The 21241-nt window shown below is 41.5% G+C and overlaps 1 protein-coding gene across 7 annotated transcripts in view; it reads right to left on the bottom strand.

Annotated features, from left to right (window-relative positions):
* The window catches only part of si:ch211-207d6.2 (sickle tail protein homolog), an 87390-nt gene that overhangs the window by 23643 nt on the left and 42506 nt on the right, over positions 1-21241 (bottom strand). For 5 of the 7 annotated variants that reach the window (XM_024435652.2, XM_024435654.2, XM_042328791.1 and 2 more), the window contains 7 exons: positions 13050-13846; positions 12170-12297; positions 11845-12014; positions 11064-11248; positions 1600-1736; positions 1211-1388; positions 606-1119 (listed from right to left, as the gene is read on the bottom strand). In XM_024435652.2, the coding sequence (XP_024291420.1) occupies positions 606-1119; positions 1211-1388; positions 1600-1736; positions 11064-11248; positions 11845-12014; positions 12170-12297; positions 13050-13846 (2109 nt within the window). Of the gene's footprint in view, positions 1-605; positions 1120-1210; positions 1389-1599; positions 1737-11063; positions 11249-11844; positions 12015-12169; positions 12298-13049; positions 13847-14513; positions 14614-21241 lie in introns of those variants that run through there. The other 2 variants (XM_024435656.2, XM_024435653.2) reach the window with 2 other exon arrangements.

Here is a 21241-nt window from a genome sequence, read left to right as displayed (position 1 = left end):
AGCAAAATAAAATAAAAAAATACAGTAGGGGAAGAGGTAGTTGTTTGGGCTAAATTATAGATGGGCTATGTACAGGTGCAGTAATCTGTGAGCTGCTCTGACAGCTGTTGCTTAAAGCTAGTGAGGGAGATAAGTGTTTCCAGTTTCAGAGATTTTTGTAGTTCGTTCCAGTCATTGGCAGCAGATAACTGGAAGGAGAGGTGGCCAAAGGAGGAATTGGTTTTGGGGGTGACCAGAGAGGTATACTAATGATATATAATAGCCCAGACGTCTCAATGCATACCGATCAGAAATGTAGATGCACTTTACTGAGATTGGTTTATGTTAGAGAACTGACAGAGGGCTCTGTTTAATCATCTTTAGTGATAGTGTGGTCTATATTACATTACACAGTATGTAACAGTCATCTCAGTTTTAAAGACTTTCTTCATCTCAACCCAGATACCTTGAGCAAGTTTCCTGGACTCAGATTAAGTCCAGTTTTAGACTAAGAATAATCTCAATTTAATATTTTTAGTCTCGGTTTAATCTTAAACAGGAAACTGACTCATGTGCTTTACAGACACTGAAATAATTACTAAGATTATCAGACCGACTATGACTACCTCAACATCCATGACGATGTGTTTGATGCTGCCCCTGTTGGTGTGGATCTCCTCTGAACCAGGTGGTTGTGAGGTGGTCTCAGTGCTGCTTGCCGTGGGTGCCGGTCCATCGCCACACCAAGGGACTATTCTCTTCTGCAGGGCCGGACTGTTCTCTCGGCTGCGGGGACTGACCTTGGCCACGGTGGGGGAGTCTCGACCGTGGGTGGAGGTCAGTGGGGGGCTGGGGTGGTGTGGCAGAGCCGCTGAGTGCTGACAAGAATGCATGTTGACGGGAGAGCTCTTCACACGGTGGACAATGTCAGGTGAGGTGGGGACTGTGTCTGGCCTGCCTGCAGGGTTCTTGACCTGTGGCTGGGGGGGTCTGACAGAGGGCCTGGGCTGAGGTTTGGGGGATTCCATGGTGGGGAGATTCTTCCGGGGGGGATCAGACTGGGCAATGGCAGGCTCTACACCCCCCTCTGCTGTGGCTGCTCCAGGCTCGGGATTGTGAGGATGATTCTCTGTGACACATCTGAAGGGAACACAGCACAACTTTATTTGACTACTCAAATCATCAATCATCCTCTTACATGTCCTGGATGATATATAGGGGCAGCATGTACCTTCTGAGACCGCTGAGAGCCTCTGTCAGGGCTTTGACCCTCTTAAGCATGCTGTCCATCTTATGAGGCTCCTCCTTCAGGAATCGCACCGCCTCCACCTCCACACGCAGCACCGTCCGCATCTTCCCATGCAGGCTTGGGAACTCACCTGACAGAGGGGAGGGAGGGACCATAAATCCTAAAGTTGTCACACATCGACAAAGTGTCAGCTATCCACGGTGTCCTTTCTTACCCTTCACATATTTTAAAACATTACAGAACTGACTGGTTGTATATGATTAATGCTGCTATGGCGTATCTCCTGCTATTGGTAACTTAATCACTTGAACATCTTCTACCTGTGGTCAATGATGTGCTAACCTCTAGCAGCAGCCCCAGACAGTGCTCACCTTTAAGTCCAGCCAAGGCCTCTCCCACCCTCCTGAGGTTGACAGCTCCCTCCTCCACGTCCCTGAGGGTGATTGACAGCTGACCTTTGCCGGAGGACGAGTCTCTCCTCAGACGGTCCACATACTCCTCCAGCTCCCTGAGAGACACAGGTTCCACATCTGGTCATAACATTACAGTAAAACCAATGTTCATGTTTGGCATGACAAGGAAAGACATTGGTGATTGGCCTATATTATGATGGTGCTCACTGCTCAACTAATAAATGGTTCCATTTTTGCATCTTCTCCCAGGCACTGTAGTTTTTGCATGGTGATTTCTCCTAATGTAATAACGAGCAATAAACATCAGATGGCAGCGAAGTAAATGTTGAGTTCATACAAGAGTGTGCAAAGCTGTCATCAAGGCAAACGGTGGCTTCTTTGAAGAATCTCAAATATAAAATATATTTGGATTTTTTAAAACTCTTTTGGTTACTACATGATTCCATATGTGTTATTTCATAGTTTTGATGTCTTCACTATTATTTTATAATGTAGAAAATAGTCTAAATAAATAAAAACCCTTGAATGAGTAGGTGTGTCCAAACTTTTGACTGGCACTGTATATACACATTTTGGGGGACACGTTGTATATTGTAAAATTCGACTGCACGACAGACCACACATCATTTAATATACAATTGTTTACCTAAATTATTCATACTCATTTATATATGTTAGTATTAAACTGTTATCTACTTTCTCAAAACACAAGATTAATCTGAAAAACAAATAGAGACACTATTTGGTTCCAACACTGAGGAAGATGTTGGTAAAGAACCCTTTTTAAGAGTCTACAGGAGGGTGTACCAGACTTCATAAAAAATTATTACTACCTTACTATTCTGCACAGACCAATTAGGCTATTTCAAACACTTCAAGCTACAAGGAGTCAAAAGCCACTAACTGGGCCAAAAAAATCTGAAGTGTGCACAGATTATTTGGACAATAATATTTTGTGGAGTTGTTTTCATTAGCGGGAAGAAGTTTAGCTAATGTCTTATTATGGGGCCCTAGGTAAACAAAAGTGTCACAATACATAAATCAGGGCATTTGAAGACAAGCAGAGCTCTTCATGCCTTCTGCTAAACCTGGCCTGATATCACAAATAAGATGTGTCCTGTCCCAGGTGGAATGAATGTAGATGGAGCCCTAAACATACATTTCATGGGGACAGATGGGTTACAATCTCTAAAGAACAGTTTCAGATGCAATGTGCGTATGAATTAGTATTCTAAACACGTTGCAGTTGTGCGTCCTGATATTCAGGATGTTTTGCTCCTAAATGTGTTGTTTTGTATACATTTTCTGGAAATGGTTCACTAAAGTCTGTTGCATTGTACTTGCAGCCTACTTGTTTTGTTTTTTCCAATCAAATCTAAAATAAATTGAAAAATAGAATCCACACGGGGATGTATTTCTCAATTCTAGGCTTTTCAAATATATTCCATTCTCTTGTTTATATTATGGTTATATTCCCACTAATATTCCTTTGTGTAATTAAACTTTGACGTGTATTTTTCTGTCTTTATAATACTAATATTTCACTTGTAAAGAGCATTTCTCACGCTCAATGCAAATTAAGTTGGTTGAAGCTTGCAACCAATTCATTACCTCCAAAAACAAGCAATCCCGTCAAAACAACAACATTCATCCGGGAGGGACAGAAAAGGCCCAAGCATCCTCCTACGAAGCCAGAAACTGGACACCTAGCCATGGCCCGGGACTGGAAGATGCTTGTCGATATTGGCCAGCAACTAATTTTTCCATCTGAGATTGCTTCTACCACCCTTAGGCCAGACATGGTACTCTGGTCCCCTTCACGAAAGGCTGTGTACATCATAGAGCTCACAGTCCCGTGGGAAAACTCTGTTGAAGAGGCCTACGAGTGTAAGAAACTGCGTTACACAGAGTTGGCAGCAGACGCAACTCAGCGTGGCTGGAATGCAAAAGTCTGGCCAGTTGAAGTGGGATGCAGAGGATTCGTGGCTTCTTCCACCATCAGGTTGCTGAAAGAACTTGGAATCCATGGACAGGCTCTGCGGAAGACCGTCAGAGCAGTTTCTCAAGCAGCTGAAAGAGGCAGCCAGTGGATCTGGATCAAACGGAAGGACCCTTGCTGGGCTATAACTTCATGACCCCCCACCCCCACCTGTGAACCCAATTCAGATCCCTCCAACTTGAGGAGGGCATATGAGGTATGCGGTCAGCTGTAGGGCTGGCTCAGGGAAGAGGACGCCCCTGCTTTGCATAGTCCAGTGGGACATCTTAATTGGGCATGGGACACAAGCTAAGGCTTGATCACCCTTTAGCTGGCCACCTTTGATGAGGGTGTTTAGTGATTAAAGGCCGAAACACCCACTGATTCGAAGGCACACTACTGAGGATGTGTCCCAAAATTGACATCTTAACCCAGTCTAATAAATAAACCTCCCATGCCACTCTGTCAACATCACGGCAAATCTCATGCGAGTGGATTCCATCTATTGGCACAATGGACAGTTTTTAACATCTCGTCCCGTGTTTTATGATTCTGATTTTGTGGGCAAATCATTTGACTGCTACAGGTTGAGATGATTTATTCTCTTTTATTTATGAAAAGGAGCTGATACTGGCCTTCATTACTTATGATTTCTTTCTGATATTTTAGTTTAATTAAAACTGTAATATCTAACTTTTTGGGTGACCTGAACAAATTTAGATAGTATAGCATAGAGAATCATTGTACCATCTTATTTTGTCACATATACTGAAAATGGGTGAACTATTAGAATTTTAGCCATTTCTGCATAGTGCAAGCTAAAGTTTATATTATGGTGTTTCTATTCCAAGAAAAACTCAAATACATGAAATTTTATAGTAGCCTATATATTGCTTACCTAAAACATCTGTTAATACATTTGAAGTCATACATACAGTTGAAGTCGGAAGTTTACATACAAATACATTTAAACTCAGTTTTTAACTTGGGACAAACGTTTCGGGTAGCCTTCCACAAGCTTCCCACAATAAGTTGGGTGAATTTTGGCCCATTCCTCCTGACAGAGCTGTTGTAACTTGCTCGCACACGCATTTTCAGTTCTGCCCACACATTTTCTATAGGATTGAGGTCAGGGCTTTGTTATGGCCACTCCAATAATTTTGACTTTGTTGTCCTTAACTTCTTGTGACTCCCCATCCCGGGTCCGGGAGCGTAATCATCGCCTGACACTAATTAGCATAACGCAACGGACATAAATATCCCTAGAAAGTATTCCTATTCATGAAAATCACAAATGAAATATATTGAGACAGCTTAGCCTTTTGTTAATCACCCTGTCATCTCAGATTTTTCAAATATGCTTTACAGCCAAAGCTAGACAAGCATTTGTGTAAGTTTATTGATAGCCTAGCATAGCATTATGCCTTGCTAGCTGCAGGCAACCTTGTCACAAATCAGAAAAGCAATCAAATTAAATCGTTTACCTTTGATGAACTTCAGATGTTTTCTCTCACGAGACTCCCAGGTAGATAGCCAAAGTTCATTTTTTCCCCAAATATTATTTTTGTAGGCGAAATAGCTCCATTTGTTCTTCACGTTTGGCTGAGAAATCGCTCGGAAATTGTAGTCACGAAAACTGCAAAAAATATTCCAAATTAGCTCCATAATATCGACAGAAACATAGCAAACGTTGTTTATAATCAATCCTCAAGGTGTTTTTCAAATATTTATTCGATAATATATCCGTCGGGACAATTCGTTTTTCAGTAGGACCGATTGGAGTAATGGCTACCTCTGTATTTTACGTGAGAGTCACCCTGGGAGCCATCAGGTGACCACTTACGCAATGTAGCCACCTACGGCTATTCTTCAACATAAATGCGTAAAACTACGTCACAATGCTGTAGACACCTTGGGGAATACGTAGAAAGCGTAAGCTGGTTGATAGCACATTCACAGCTCAATAGGCACTCATTGGAACGCAGCGCTTTCAAAATATGGGGCACTTCCAGATTGGATTTTTCTCAGGCTTTCGCCTGCAACATCAGTTCTGTTATACTCACAGACAATATCTTTGCAGTTTTGGAAATGTTAGAGTGTTTTCTATCCAAAGCTGTCAATTATATGCATATTCTAGCATCTTGTCCTGACTAAGTATCCCGTTTAAAACGGGAACGTTTTTTTTCCCAAAAATGAAAATACTGCCCCTGTTCTGCCGCTATTTTGCAACAACTTTGGAAGTATGCTTGGGGTCATTGTCCATTTGGAAGACCCATTTGCGACCAAGCTTTAACCTCCTGACTGATGTCTTGAGATGTTGCTTTAATATATCCGCATAATCTTCCCTTCCTCATGATGCCATCTATTTTGTGAAGTGCACCAGTCCCTCCTGCAGCAAAGCACCCCCACAACATGATGCTGCCACCCCATGCTTCATGGTGTTCTTTGGCTTGCAAGCCCCCCCTTATGGCCAAACAGTTCTACTTTTGTTTAATCAGACCAGAGGACATTTCTCCAATAAGTATGATCTTTGTCCCCATGTGCAGTTGCAAACTGTAGTCTGGCTTTTTTATGGCGTTTTTGGAGCAGTGGCCTCTTCCTTGCTGAGCGGCCTTTCAGGTTATGTCAATATAGGACTCGTTTTTACTGTGGATACAGATACTTTTGTACCGGTTTGCTCCAGCATCTTCACAAGGTCCTTTGCTGTTGTTCTGGAATTGATTTGCACTTTTCGCACCAAAGTACGTTCCTCTCTAGAATGCGTCTCCTTCCCGAGCGGTATGATAGCTGCGTGGTCCCACGGTGTTTATACTTGCGTACTATTGTTTGCACAGATTAACGTGGTACCTTCAGGTGTTTGGAAATTGCTCCCAAGGATGAACCAGACTTGTGGAGGTTACACATTGTTTTCTGTGGTCTTGGCAGACTTTTTGGGATTTTTCCATGATGTCAAGCAAAGAGGTACTGAGTTTGAAAGTAGGCCTTGAAATACATCCACAGGTACACCTCCAATTGACTCAAATTAGCCTATCAGAAGCTTCTAAAGCCATGACATTTTCCAAGCGGTTTAAAAAGGCATAGTCAACTTAGTGTATGTAAACTTCTGACCCACTGGAATTGTGATACAGTGAATTATAAGTGAAATAATCTGTCAAAACAATTGTTGGAAAAATTACTATGCACAAAGTAGATGTCCTAACCGACTTGCAAAAACTATAGTGTGTTAACAAGAAATTTGTGGATTGGTTGAAAAACTAGTTTTAATGACTCCAACCTAAGTGTATGTAAACTTCCGACTTCAACTGTATACCAATGTTAAAAAGTAGAAACCATATTCTGAACAAAAATATAAACGCAACACAGTGTTGGTCCAATGTTTCATGAGCTGAAATAAAAGATCCCAGAAATTATCCATAAGCACAAAAAGCGTATTTCTCTCAAATTCTGTGCATAAATTTGTTTACTTCCCTGTTAATGAGCATTTCTCTTTTGCCAATATTATCCATCCACCTGACAGGTGTGGCATATCAAGAAGCTGATTAAAAAGCATGATCATTACACAGGTGCACCTTATACTGGGGGACAATAAAAGGTCACTCAAAAATGTGCAGTTTTGGTACAGAACGCAATGCCACAAATGTCTGACGTTTTGAGGGAACGTGCAATTGGCATGCTGACTGCCGGAATGTACACCAGAGCTGTTGCAAGAGAACCCAATGTTAATTTCTCTACCAGAAGCCACCTCTATTGTCATTTTAGATAATTTGGCAGTATGTCCAAACTAGAGGTCGACCGATTATGATTTTTCAACGCCGATACCGATTATTGGAGGACCAAAAAAAGCCGGTACCTATTAATCGCCCGATTTTTTAAAATGTATTTGTAATAATGACAATTACAACAATACTGAATTAACACTTAATATAATACATCAATAAAAATCCATTTAGCCTAAAAAAAACAATGAAACATGTTCCATTTGGTTTAAATAATGCAAAAACAAAGTATTGGAGAAGAAAGTAAAAGTGCAATATGTGCCATGTAAAAAAGCTAACGTTTAAGTTCCTTACTCAGAACATGAGAACATATGAAAGCTGGTGGTTCCTTTTAACATGAGACTTCAATATTCCAAGGTAAGAGGTTTTAGGTTGTAGTTATTATAGGAATTATAGGACTATTTCTCTCTATACCATTTATATTCCATATACCTTAGACTATTGGATGTTCTAATAGACACTTTACTATTGCCAGTGTAACAGTATAGCTTCCGTCCCTCTCCTCGCCTCTACCTGGGCTCGAACCAGGAACACATCGACAACAGCCACCCTTGAAGCAGAGTTACCCATGCAGAGCAAGGGGAACAACTACTTCAAGTCTCAGAGCGAGTGACGTTTGTGCGCACACCGCGCGCACCCCGCTAACTAGCTAGCCATTTCACATCGGTTACACCAGCCTAATCTCTGGAATTGATAGGCTTGAAGTCATAAACAGCGCAATGCTTGAAGCACAGTGAAGAGCTGCTGGCAAAACGCACGAAAGTGCTGTTTGAATGAATGCTTACGATCCTGCTGCTGCCTACCACGCAAGAGAAGTGACACAATTTCCCTAATTATAAGAAATTCATGTTAGCAGGCAATATTAACTAAATATGCAGGTTTAAAAGTATATACTTGTGTATTGATTTTAAAGAAAGAAATTTTATGGTTAGGTACACGTTGGAGCAACGACAGTGCTAAATCATCACCCATTTGGCGAAGTAGGCTGTGATTCGATAAGAAATTAACAGGCACCGCATCGATTATATGCAATGCAGGACATGCTAGATAAACTAGTAATATCATCAACCATGTGAAGTTAACTAGTGATTATGTTAAGATTGATTATTTTTTATAAGATAAGTTTAATGCTAGCTAGCAACTTACCTTGACTTCTTGCTGCCCTCATGTAACAGGTAGTCAGCCTGCCATGCAGGCTCCTCGTGGAGTGCAATGTAAGGCAGGTGGTTAGAGCGTTGGACTAGTAACTGGAAGGTTGCAAAAACGAATCCCCGAGCTGACAAGGTACAAATCTGTCATTCTGTCCCCGAACAAGGCAGTTACCACCGTTCCTAGGCCGTCATTGAAAATAAGAATGTGTTCTTAACTGACTTGCCTAGTTAAATAAAGGTGTAGATTTTTTTAAATGTTTTTTTTTAAATCAGCCAAATCGGTGTCCAAAAATACTGATTTACGATTGTTATGAAAACTTGAAATCGGCCCCAATTAAATCGGCCATTCCGATTAATCGGTCGACCTCTAGTTTAGATGTTGATAACAATCTTTTGATTCTAAGCCAACCCTGTCTGTCCCAAGTGTTGCACACACACATCGGTTTTTGTTGCTAAACGGGCGGCAGGTAGCCTAGTGGTAGGGCCAACAACCAAATGGTTGCTAGATCGAATCCCTGAGCTGGTAAAAATCTGTCGTTAACCCACTGTTCCTAGGCTGTCATTGTAAATAAGAATTTGTTCTTAACTGACTTGCCTAGTTAAATAAAGGTTAAATTTTAAAAAATTAAAACGTCTACACTAAATGACCAAAAGTATGTGGACAACTGCTTGTTGAAAGTCATTCCAAAATAATAGGCATTAATATGATGTTGGTCCCCCTTTTTCTCCCAAAACAGTCTCCACTCTTTTGGGAAGGCTTTCCATCAAATGTTGGAACATTGCTGCTGGCAACTTGCTTCCATTCAGCCACAAGAGCATTAGGGAGGTTGGGCAATTAGGCCTGGTTCGCAGTCGTCGTTCCAATTCATCTCAAACGTGTTTGAGGGGGTTGAGGTGAAGGCTCTGTGCAGGCCAGTCAAGTTCTTCCACACCGATCTCGACAAACCATTTATGTATGGACCTCGCTCTGTGCACAGGGGCATTGTCATGCTGAAACAGGAAAGAGCCTTGACCAAACTTTTGCCACAACGTTGGAAGCACATAATAGTCTAGAATGTCATTGTATGCTGTAGCGTTAAGATTTCCCTTCACTGGAACTAAGGGTCCTAGCAAGAACCATGAAAAACAGCCACAGACCATTATTCCTCCTCCACCAAACTTTACAGTTGGCACTATGCATTGGGGCATGTAGCATTCTCCTGGCATCCACCAAACCCAGACTTGTCAATCGGACTGCCAGATGGTGAAGTGTGATTCATCACTCCAGAGAAAGCATTTCCACTGCTCCAGAGTTGAATGGCAGCGAGCTTTACACCACTATAGCCAACGCTTGGCATTGCGCATGGTGACCTTAGGCTTGTGTGCGGCTGCTCGGCCATGGAAACCCATTTCATTAAATTCCAGACGAACAGTTATTATGCTGAAGTTACTTCCAGAGGCAGTTTGGAACTCGGTAGTGAGTATTGCAACACTCAGCGGTTCTGTGAGCTTGTGTGGCCTACCACTTCGCGGCTGAGCCGGTGTTGCTCCCAGACATTTCCACTTCACAATATCAGCACTAAGAGCAGGGAAGAAATTTGATGAACTGACTTGTTGGAAAGGTGACATCCTACGAAGGTGCCAAGTTGAAAGTCACTGAGCTCTTCCGTAAGGCCATTCTACTGTCAATGTTTGTCTATGGAGATTGCATGGCTGTGTGCTCAACTGTATACCTGTCAGCAACAGGTGTGGCTGAAATAACCGAATCCACTAATTTGAAGGTGTGTCCACATACACTATATATTCAAAAGTATGTTACGCGTGAAAAAGTGTGAGCAATAGCTGTTTCCCAATATCCGTTTTCCCACCCAAATTGTGCTCTCAACATTATATAACACCTACATACAGTAGACAGTAACACAGGTGTTTAACACATACAGTACTGTCTAACCCCCCAGTCCCCAAGATGAATTTGGCCCAGTGATCTGACATAGTAAAGTAAGACATTGGCTTTGACTCCATTACTAATCTCTCCTATCACCGTCAGTACCACAGTCCCCGCCAGATCACATACTTAATCTCATTAGCACTCATTTAAACATTGTGAAATATTACTAGCAATTTTTGGCTGAATACCAATGACTCATTCCATAGCTGAGTTAGTGTACTGGTAGATAGACTGTGCTCTGATTCACTGGAATCTGTTCTGATTACATAATCAGAGTAGATTAACTAATCCCACTTTAGCTGCAACAAATTACTTCACATTGCAACATAAGATCACGCTCACAATGTTAGCTTCAGCAGTTTAGCCAAATAAAAAAAACTAATAGGGCATCTGGAGCAATTACGTATTACTATCGTCTGATCACTGTTTATTGTAGGAAGTAGATGATTTCTCTTTTTGTTGCCATAGGATATAATCTGTACTCTTGTTATTAACAGTAGCTGTGTAAAAGTAAGATGGGCTCAACAAAGTCAATGCCTTCAATAAATGACATATCCTGTCAGTCAGTGTGTGGGGTTCCAACCCTTTACCTGAGCTGGGCCAGAACTCTCTCCTCCATGGCCTGGTACTTGCGTCTCTCCTCGTCCACCGTGGTCCTCTGTCTCTGGCCAGGCTCGGTCTCCTGCTGTTGTCTCTGTAGGGTCTCAGACATCACCTCAGCTAGCTCCTCCTCTGCTCTCTTCAGCATCCCCTTCACACTGTCCTGGTTCTGCATCTAGTAATGGACCATACACAGTGGCATTACAACATTCACTCAATGAATGAGATGCACTATACGTGATGGAGGAATATAACGGAGTACATAATATGAACACACCATATAAAGGTATACTGTATATATTGGATTAAATATATGCAGATTCTCTCAGATACCACTATTGTGAATATTGTACATCTGTCTTTTACGTTTGTGTTTTCACTTATGGTGCTTGGATGACAAGAGGTATCACATAAAGCTGCAATAGGAAACTTTTTGGGCAACCCAACCAAATTCACATGGAAATGTGTGTTATATATAGAAGTGTCATTCTCATTGAAAAACTTTCGTTTTTGCATCTTTGACTTTCGGTTTTGTACACCAGCTTCAAATAGCTGAAAATACAATATTTTTGGTTATGGAAAAAATATTTCACAGTGGTTTAGATGGTACAATGATTCTCTACACTATACTTGCTATTTTGTGACAAACTGAAATTAGGCTAACTATTAGAATGTTTGCAACCAGGAAAGGGCGGAGCAATTTCTGCATAGTGTATCTTTAAACAATTCTGATAATGGATTCATGTAATGTGCAGGTGTCTTATTAAGTACCTGTAGCTGTCGGAGTTGGTGAAGCTGCTGTCGGAGGTCAGTGACGTTCCTCCTGACCGTGGTCAGTGTGACCTGCAGGGTTGAGTCAGGGGAAGGGGCCTGAGGGACTAGAGAATTGAAGCCATCTGCAAGGAGGGCAGGGGTTCTGGATGCAGGAACTGGTGACTCTCCTACACATCAGATCAGTGAGACAACTCTATGAGTTACTGTAATACGAGATTAAAATAGGGCAGATTCAAAATAACTTTAATTATCCATGCATGAAACCACAAAAAACTAATCCTAATTTGACTTTGTAACACTAATAGTTGTGTAATAAGAGCACCTGCACTGTTGTTGACATGGAAAGGAGAAGCAGTCATCCTATCTATCTCAGCTGGCCCAATAGCAAGTGCATGCTGAACAAGGCCAGCCAGACTGGCAATCTGTTGTTCCATGGCCTTCATTCGCTCACTGCAAAACACAATACAATACATACAATACATGTTCAGCCAAAAACAATACTGTGCTATGTACAGGTAACTGCCAAAATAAAGCAAACACCAACATAAAGTGTCTTAATAGGGCGTTGGGCCACCACGAGCCAGAACAGCTTGGCACAGATTCTACAAGTGTCTGGAAATCTATTGGGGGGATGCAACTCCATTCTTTCACAAGACATTCACATGAAATGTTGTTGATTGTTGTGGAAAACACTGTCTCAGGCGCCACTCCCGAATCTCTCATATGGTTTACATCGTTTTCATGCTTATCAAACCATTCAGTGACCACTTGTGTGCTGTGGATGGGGGCATAGCCATGGTAACCAAAATAATGGCCTGCCAAGGATTTTCTATACATAACCCTAAGCATGATGGAATGTTAATTGCTTAATTAACTAAGGAATTACACCTGTGTATAAGCACCTGCTTTCAATATACTTTGTATCCCTCATTTACTCAAGATATTCCATTATTTTGGCAGTTACCTATAATACATCATATTAACAACAACAACAATGCATTGAATTTCTATCGTGCTTTATCAAAAACCCAAAGTTGAGGTGGTAGTTAGTCACCCAGGACTCCCTGGAAAACAGAGGCAATCGTTACTGAGTGGACTATAAACAAATACATGAGCTTTCTGTAAACAAATAAAATGAGCCCTCTGTTACGTGAGTATCAACATAGTTATAGAATGAGTAATTCTATGTCTGTGAGTCTCACCTGGTCTGGGGGTCATTGGGGGTGAAGTGTCCCTGAAACAGCCTGTCCCCATAGTGCCCTGAGGGGAGCTCCACGAACACAGGAGAGGAGGACACAGAGGACACACTACCCCTGGTCTTGTTCACCACCTCCACTGTATTACCATTACTCTCCTTCCGCAGAGACCGGCAAATAGGAGAGCCCCTCTCTGAGGCCACAGGGCCGTGGTTGTCGTTCAATCTATGAGGGGAAGGGGGCGGGGTTTTGGTGCCGAGTGGCGGTAGTCCCTGGCTTTCCCCGTACCTCCGGGACTTCTGCCTGTAGAGGGAGTGCTGCTGCTCCGGGTTCTCTGTATAGGAGGCTGGGGACTTGACCAAGGCTCGGTGGAGGCTACCACCACCTATGTCGACCATGTCTCCCATGTGGCCGCCCCCCTGGGAGGAGGCGATACTCAGCCGGCCCTCCTGGACAGTGTAGGGGTCAATGACGTTGACATACAACCCGTCGGCACGCACCAGCGCCATACTTGTACTGCTCAGGTCCTCGTCAGGTTTGACGTCTCTTCTCTCCAGGATGGCACTGGGGGAGGGTGTGACGGACCTGCTGGGGGGCCCACTGGACATGCTGGCCCTGGGGAGGGTGGCACTGCCTGGCACCCCTCCCCCTGATCGGTGGCCATAGGGGATCCTGGAGGGGGAGGAGGGCATGGAGCGGACTGTGGGGGGAGACATGGACCCCTGTATGGAGTGGACAGGACTGCAGGTGGATTGTAAAGTGTGCACAGGGCTATGACTTCCATACAGTATCTCCCTTGGTATCTGTAGACAGGAGGAAAATCAGAGAAAAGATCATCAAAGTCAATGAAAAGAGACTTGATGTGCTATGCAGAGAGACTCTCAGTCATTAGGTTAACGGTATATCTGTCCCCCCAAAAATAAATCTATGAATCAAAATGTTGCTTTTCTTCATGACAAATTGTAGACATAATGTGCATCTGTTTTGACAAAGGCCATACACAGAGTGTGGGAGAAAAAGAGAGGAAAACCACATCCACAAAGGTGGAATTGTACCACAGGTAAACACCACTATCTGTTTAGACATGTCGTTGTTGCACAGTCATGCGTCACTGTGCAGAGTGAAGACACAGAGCGTTTGTTGTGTATGCTGTGCGTGCAGGACTAGTTCAATACGCAGTATGAGTAATTCCCAACATTACCATTGACACATAATTCTCCCTGATCTGCATCTTTGTCTGTATTCATTTCAGAGTCTTTTCACAACAACAATCTAAAGACAACTTGTTCAGATCATAAGGTCATGTAAAATGGACTCTTGACACGATTCCCGTGAAAAAGTCCATTAATCAAGCATTGTCAGTTGATGTGTAAACATGCCAATCACTGAACTGGAGCAAATCTAAGCTAAATTACATTAGCCAGTAATAGTTGACTACAGACTCAAGAAAATACTTGTTATGGTACTCACAATCTTCCTAGTGCTCGTGCTGCAGGTACATGCTTTACCTTCAGCAGTTCAGCAGATTTGAACAGTGATCAGAAAGTTATAGAACCATTGCATGATGCAAGAGGGGTGTTGGCTAACTTTGCGTTCTGCTTTTTCATAGGGATTATCTATTCACCTTTCATAAAGTGGCTTGTCATAACAGATAAAACTGCATTTGGAATACTCTAGAATAACCCTAGAGTCAAACAGGTGACATTATTCACAACGACTGGGAATAATGTGAAAACCAGTTGTATTGTTTTATGACAATAAGAGCAGCTCATTCATACACAACAAGTGATTGACATGTACGTTGAAGTATTAATTTTTTTTTTTTACCCCATTTTTCTCCCCGATTTCATAGTATCCAATTATTATTAGTTCCTATCTTGCCTCATCGCTACAACTCCCGTACGGGCTTGGGACAGACGAAGGTCGAAAGTCATGCGTCCTAAAAAACACAACCCAACCAAGCCGTACTGCTTCTTAACACAGCGCGCATCCAACCCGGAAGTCAGCCGCACCAATGTGTCAGAGGAAACACAGTGCACCTGGCGACCTTGGTTAGCACGCACTGCGCCCGGCCTGCCACAGGAGTCGCTGGTGAGTGATGAGACAAGGACATCCCTACCGGCCAAACACTTCCTAACCCGGACGACACTAGCCCAATTGTGCGTCGCCCCACGGACCTCCCAGTCGCGGCCGGCTGCGACAGAGCTTGGGCGCGAACCCAGAGTCTCTGGTGGCACAGCTAGCGCTGCAATGCAGTGCTCTAGACCCCTGCGCCACCTGGGAGGCCTGTTGTAGTATTTTAAATTCAGTTTGTACATAATTCTAGCAAATTTCCCTTCATGATCTTTTGCGCATAACATTGATACCCAAATATTTCCACAACAAAGCAGACAGACATTTAACATAGGCCTGCTACAATGAAAATATTCTTATCTTGTTTTCCCACATTTCACCTTTTCTCAACCTGTGCAAAAACAACAGGAGTGCCTCAAACAGGAAATATTTTTAGAGTATGGCATTATCAATCTTATCTGGTCAGAAATACCCTAAAACACATGGGGCTATTCCATCTATGGAAAAATATGCTGGGCTGACCACCAGTGGGTACAGTAATAAACTTAAACAAAAGACACATTTTCATGCCGACATGCATTCCAGACCAGGGTAAAAGTGTTATCATCTTTCATCCACAAGCCTAAATGTCTCTGTGCCTACACTCTTAGGAAAAAAAGATTCCAAAAGAGTTACGCGGCTGTCCACACAGGATAACCCTTTTTGGTTCCAGGTAGAATCCTTTTGGGTTCCACGTAAAACCCTCTGTGGAAAAGGTTCTACATGGGACTCAAAAAGGTTCTACCTAAAACCAAAAGTGTTTTACAAGGAGCCTAAAGGGGTTCTTCAAAGGGTTTTCTTATGGGGACAACCGAATAACCCTTTCAGGTTCTAGAGAGCACATTTTTTTCTTTCTGTGAAGAGGAAGATCTGCACTACCACAGACATCACATGCATTTATGGACAGCAGGTAGCCTAGCGGTTACAGTGTTCGGCCAGTAACCAAAAGGTTGCTTAATCCAGGGGCGACTTACTACTATGGCTGACCCTGTAAAACAATACATTTCACTGCACCCATCAGGTGTATGTAAAACAATATATAATATATATATATATATATATATATATATATATATATATATATATATATATATATATATATATATATATGTCTGATCTTGTGAGGTGTGAGTTAAATCAAGGTGTCTAAGGTGTGAGTTAAATCAAGTGGATCTGAGAATAAAAATGTCCAGGACGGTCGGGCAATTCCTTTGGTGTTGCAACACAAGGTTGTACACAGTACGTCAATCTAACAGAACACTCTACTTTATGAGCAACAAGGCCTCTGATCACTAGGCACTACTTCTCCTAACACCACAACACAACGTGCTGAGAACAACACCCACCAAAGGAATTTGAGCTCTTTCCCAGCAGGGTTACATGCCTCCCAATTAGGGTTGCAAAATTCTTGGAACATTCAACGAAGTGCCTTGTTTTCTGGAAATCCTGGTTGGAGGATTCCCGGAATCAGGAGGGAAAACCAGGGAATTTATTGAAAATTCCTGGAATTTTGAAACCCTACTCCCAATCCCTGGGCCACTCAAAAGCCCACCTGACCAACTGAGCTAATTGATCAGTTCAGTGATTGCCTAAATTCAACACACCTGTCCTTCCAGGTCGGTTAAATAAAAAACATGAAGAGCCTGCAGCACTCCAGGACCAGGTTTGCCTACCCCTGCACTATGATGTCAATATGGTGCAGACCAGTGGCGGTCGGAGCCGTTTAAGAGGGAGGACATTTTTTACTTTTTATGATGAGTGGCCTTATTTCTATTACAGCATATTGGATGACTGTCATTCATATTCTATTCACCCAAGTTCAATGTAACAGCAATAGATTTAGGCTACTACATGATAGTCAAATTCAATACCGCCTTGCACATTCTTGCCTACATCTAGTGGATCTAGGGGTGAAATCATTGGTCCAACAGTTGTAAATTAGTTTCTATTAGACAAATTCAGGTATGTTTATCCCTGTTTGGTTCCATGTGAGAAACGTTTTTCAACAGAATCGGTGGAATGTATACACACCTGATTACAAGTAAACACAGTTCACGTTCTTAGCAGCCACATTGTATTCCTTCAGGCATCTACTCGCTCTCCTCCTCTCACCTTTTCCCTTCACTTGTGGACTTCAATGCACAACACAACAGCTGTCTGTGGTCAGGTGATAAAACCTTTCCAAGCCATACCATATCATAAGCACAACACACAACCTACATCGTTGTCAACATATTAGCTAAAGTTATGTCATAGTCAACATAGCAAATATAACTAATGTGTTAGCAAACCTGCTACAATCATGCAGTACAGTAAGTCAATAAGCAGTTTAGCAGCCACACCAGCGGGCCCTGGTGGCAATAAATTAGTAAGACCAAAAGCTTGCTTAGACTTGGAAGAGTTCCAGTGTTGGATAGTCATAGTCAGCTAGATAACATAGCATCCCTCTCTGTTTGAGCTGGGTGTTTGAGTAGGCTAAACTAGCTAGCTGCATTTGCTAGCTAGGTAAGTAAAAGTGAATAAAAATGACTAAATATAGCTCTCTCTCTCTTGCTTGCTTCTCCTTCATTTTTGAAGAAATTTTGTCAAAACTGTTCAACTATTGTCTTTCTCGCTCTCTGTTTCAAATACTCACCCCATTTTATGCAGCGCTAGCTAGCTGTAGCTTATGCTTTTACTACTAGAAGCATTCTCTAAACCTTTGATTGGTGGACAACATGTCACAGTTCATGCTGCAAAAGCTCTGATTGGAGGACGTCCTCCAACCCGTCATAATTACTGTGTAAGTCTATGGAAGCAGGTGAAAACCAATGTACCCAGAAGAGAACGGAAGCTAGCTGTCCTCCGGCTACACCATGGGGCTACCCTAGAGTGCTTCATTGCAAAGCAGTATGTTTTAATCAATTATTTGGTGACATGTCAATATATTTAGTATAGTTTAATCTAAAAAGGATAACTTTATGTTTCACAAAATAAATAAAATTAACTGAGGAGAATGGTCCTCCCCTTCCTCCCCTTCCCCCTCCATTATCCAAAAAGACAAGATACAATATAAAATAACTTTCAACAGTTTGTTGAGACACAGCTCTGCCCTACTAAGCAAAAAAGCAGTCGATGCACATTTGGTCAAAAAAGCGTTATTATTTTATACATTAAATACATGCTTTATCATGTGGACAAAATATCCTGCCTCCATTGTGTTGTGTTATGGAGGGGGGGGGTCATGTTTGCTGTAACTGCAGAACGTTCCATTGAAACCAAGGAAAAATCACTCACATCAGTTACTGCCTTTTACCTTGGTTTCACTGATCTTTGGGCTGCAGTGTCTACGGTTTACCTTGGCATTATTTATTGTCCTTTGCTGATTGAAAAGTAACAAACTATATGACACTGACAACCACATACAAATAAATATATGAAAACAAGTTTGTGTTAAAAAAAATGTTGTCTTGGAAGCGTATTCCAGTGGGTGTACCAAACAAGAAGGCAGTAACTGCAGTCTAGGGTCACAGGTCATGTCAGAGGTAAAACAACCACATCTCCAACGATCTGCCTACAATTCATTTGGCTGGACAATAAAAAAAACTTAGAAGTAATTTATCTCATTTTCACTCTATGAGCAGTTACTGCTCTTTGCTTGGTAGGGTAGAGCCTTCAGGAAGTATTCACACCACTTGACGTTTTCCAACATTTTGTTGTGCTACAGATTACATTTCAAATGGATTAAATTGAGATTGTGTGTAGGCCAGTGACACACAATGACTATAATGTCAAAGTGGAAGGAAACATTTTTTTCAAGCTGAAATGTTTTGAGTCAATAAGTATTAAACCCATTTGTTATGGCAAGCCTAAATAAGTTCAGGAGTACAAATGTGCTTAACAAGTCACGTAATAAGTTGCATGGACTCGCTCTGTGTTTAATAATGGTGTTTAACATGATTTTTGAATGACTACATCTATGCACCCCACAAATACAGTAATATGTAAGGTCCCTCAGTCGAGCAGTGCATTTTTCAAACACAGGGCAAATCCAACATAGAGTACTTCTCTTCATATTTACAAGCATGGTGGTGGCTACATCATGTTAAGGGTATGCTTGTGATCGGCAAGGACTATGGATTCAACAGGACAATAACCTAAAACACAAGGCCAAATATACACTGGAGTTGCTTACAAAGATGACACTGACTGTTTTGAGTGGCCTAGTTACAATTTTGACTTAAGTCTGCTTGAAAATCTATGGCAAGATTTGAAAATGTCTGTCTTGCAATGATCAACAAACTTGACCGAGATTTAATAATTTAAGAATAATGTGCAAATATTGACAATCCAGCTGTACAAAGCTCTTAGAGACTTACCCAGAAAAACTCACAGCTGTAATTGCTGCCAAAGGTGATTCTAAATGGAATATTTCTGTATTCCATTTTCTATCCATTTGCAAACATTTCTAAAAACATGTTTTCAATTTGTCATTATGGGATATTGTGTAGATGGAGGCTAAAAATATATATTTAATCCATTTTGAATCCAGGCTGTAACACAAAATGTGGAATAAGTCAAGGGGTATGAATATTTTCTGAAGGCTACAGTGGCTACAGTATTACTTTCCTCTGGTTTTATTTTGATATGACATGAACTAACTCCGTGATGGTCAATAATATCCTAGTGTAACTATTTCGGAGACATATTGTAACTGTAAAAGACGTTCAGAAAATTCTACAGTAAATACTTGTAATTTCTAATCCAGAATGGGAGCTTGCCTTGAAAGCATCAACATACTGTATTTAGTACATTAGTGGCATGTAGCATGCTTTCAATTCAGTCCAATAAAGTGATCCTATCCCATTGGGAACAGACGTAATTTCAACGTCTAGTTTTTAATTTACATTTTGTTGAGCTATCAACTAATGTGAATTCAACGTGAAATCAAGGATTTAGGTTAAACGTTGGGTTAAAAAAAAGACTAAATTCCTTTATGTTGATGGCTTTTTGCAAATCCGATCAGTTTTCCACATTGAATCAAAGTCAACACATTGAATTTTGTTGTTGTTGAAATAAAGTGGAAACCACCGTTTTTGCCTAGTGGGAAGACATGGCTAATGTGATTATTGGAAAAAAGACAGTTACGGGATGAGTTGTTCATACTATCAGGGTCATACTATACTGACTGACAGAAGAGCTCCTGAAAACAGACTTTTTTGGCCCGCGACCCTATTTTGATATAAAATCAAATTTGCGACCCTACCAAGTTAGCTAGTTGGCCGTTGATTACCTATGAAAGTCTATTACAAATCAGTCTGACAGTACTTTAGACTGTATTTCAATCTGAAGGAAGTATGGTTTGAATGCATAAGAAAGGTATTGGAAAGTTCAGAAGATCATCAGGCAATAATTTTGTACGATATTCTTCAAGATTTAATGTCACATGCACATACAGTGAAATGCCTTTCTTGCAAACTCAAAACGCAACAATGCAAAAATCAATAACAATGTATTACTAGAAAACAACACAGCATAAATAAGAATAGGATTTATGAAATACACAATAAAGTAATATATACATGAAATATTTAAAAAGTCAGATCCAATACCATATTTACATGTGCAGAGATACTGGAGTGAGGGAGGTAGATAGATATATAGGGGTAAGGGGACTAGGCAACAGGATACAAGATAAACAGAGTAGCAGCAGCTTGCATGTGAGTGGGTGTGCAGGTGTGTAGAGTCAGTATGAATGTACATGAATATTATGTGTCAGTGACCAAATGATGAGTGACAGTGTGTGTGTGTGCAGCGCCCTGTGAGTGAGTGTGTGTGTGTGTGTTGGAGTGACAGTGTGTGTGTGTGCAGCGCCCTGTGAGTGTGCATAGCGACAGTGCAAATATTGAAATAAAATGTTTATAAAGATACAAGGTAAACTCAGTCTGTGTAGCCGTTTTGTTTGCTATTTATCAGTCGTATTGCTTGGGGATTAGAAGTTGTTCAAGAGCCTATTGGTGTCAGACTTGATGCACACGTACCTCTTCACATGTGGCAGCAGAGAAAATAGTCTATGGCTTGGGTGGTTAGTGTCTGACGATTTTCCA

Source organism: Oncorhynchus tshawytscha, linkage group LG10, assembly GCF_018296145.1.
Source record: "Oncorhynchus tshawytscha isolate Ot180627B linkage group LG10, Otsh_v2.0, whole genome shotgun sequence".
Classification (NCBI taxonomy): Eukaryota; Metazoa; Chordata; class Actinopteri; order Salmoniformes; family Salmonidae; genus Oncorhynchus; species Oncorhynchus tshawytscha.
This window is presented reverse-complemented; position numbering and strand designations above follow the sequence as displayed.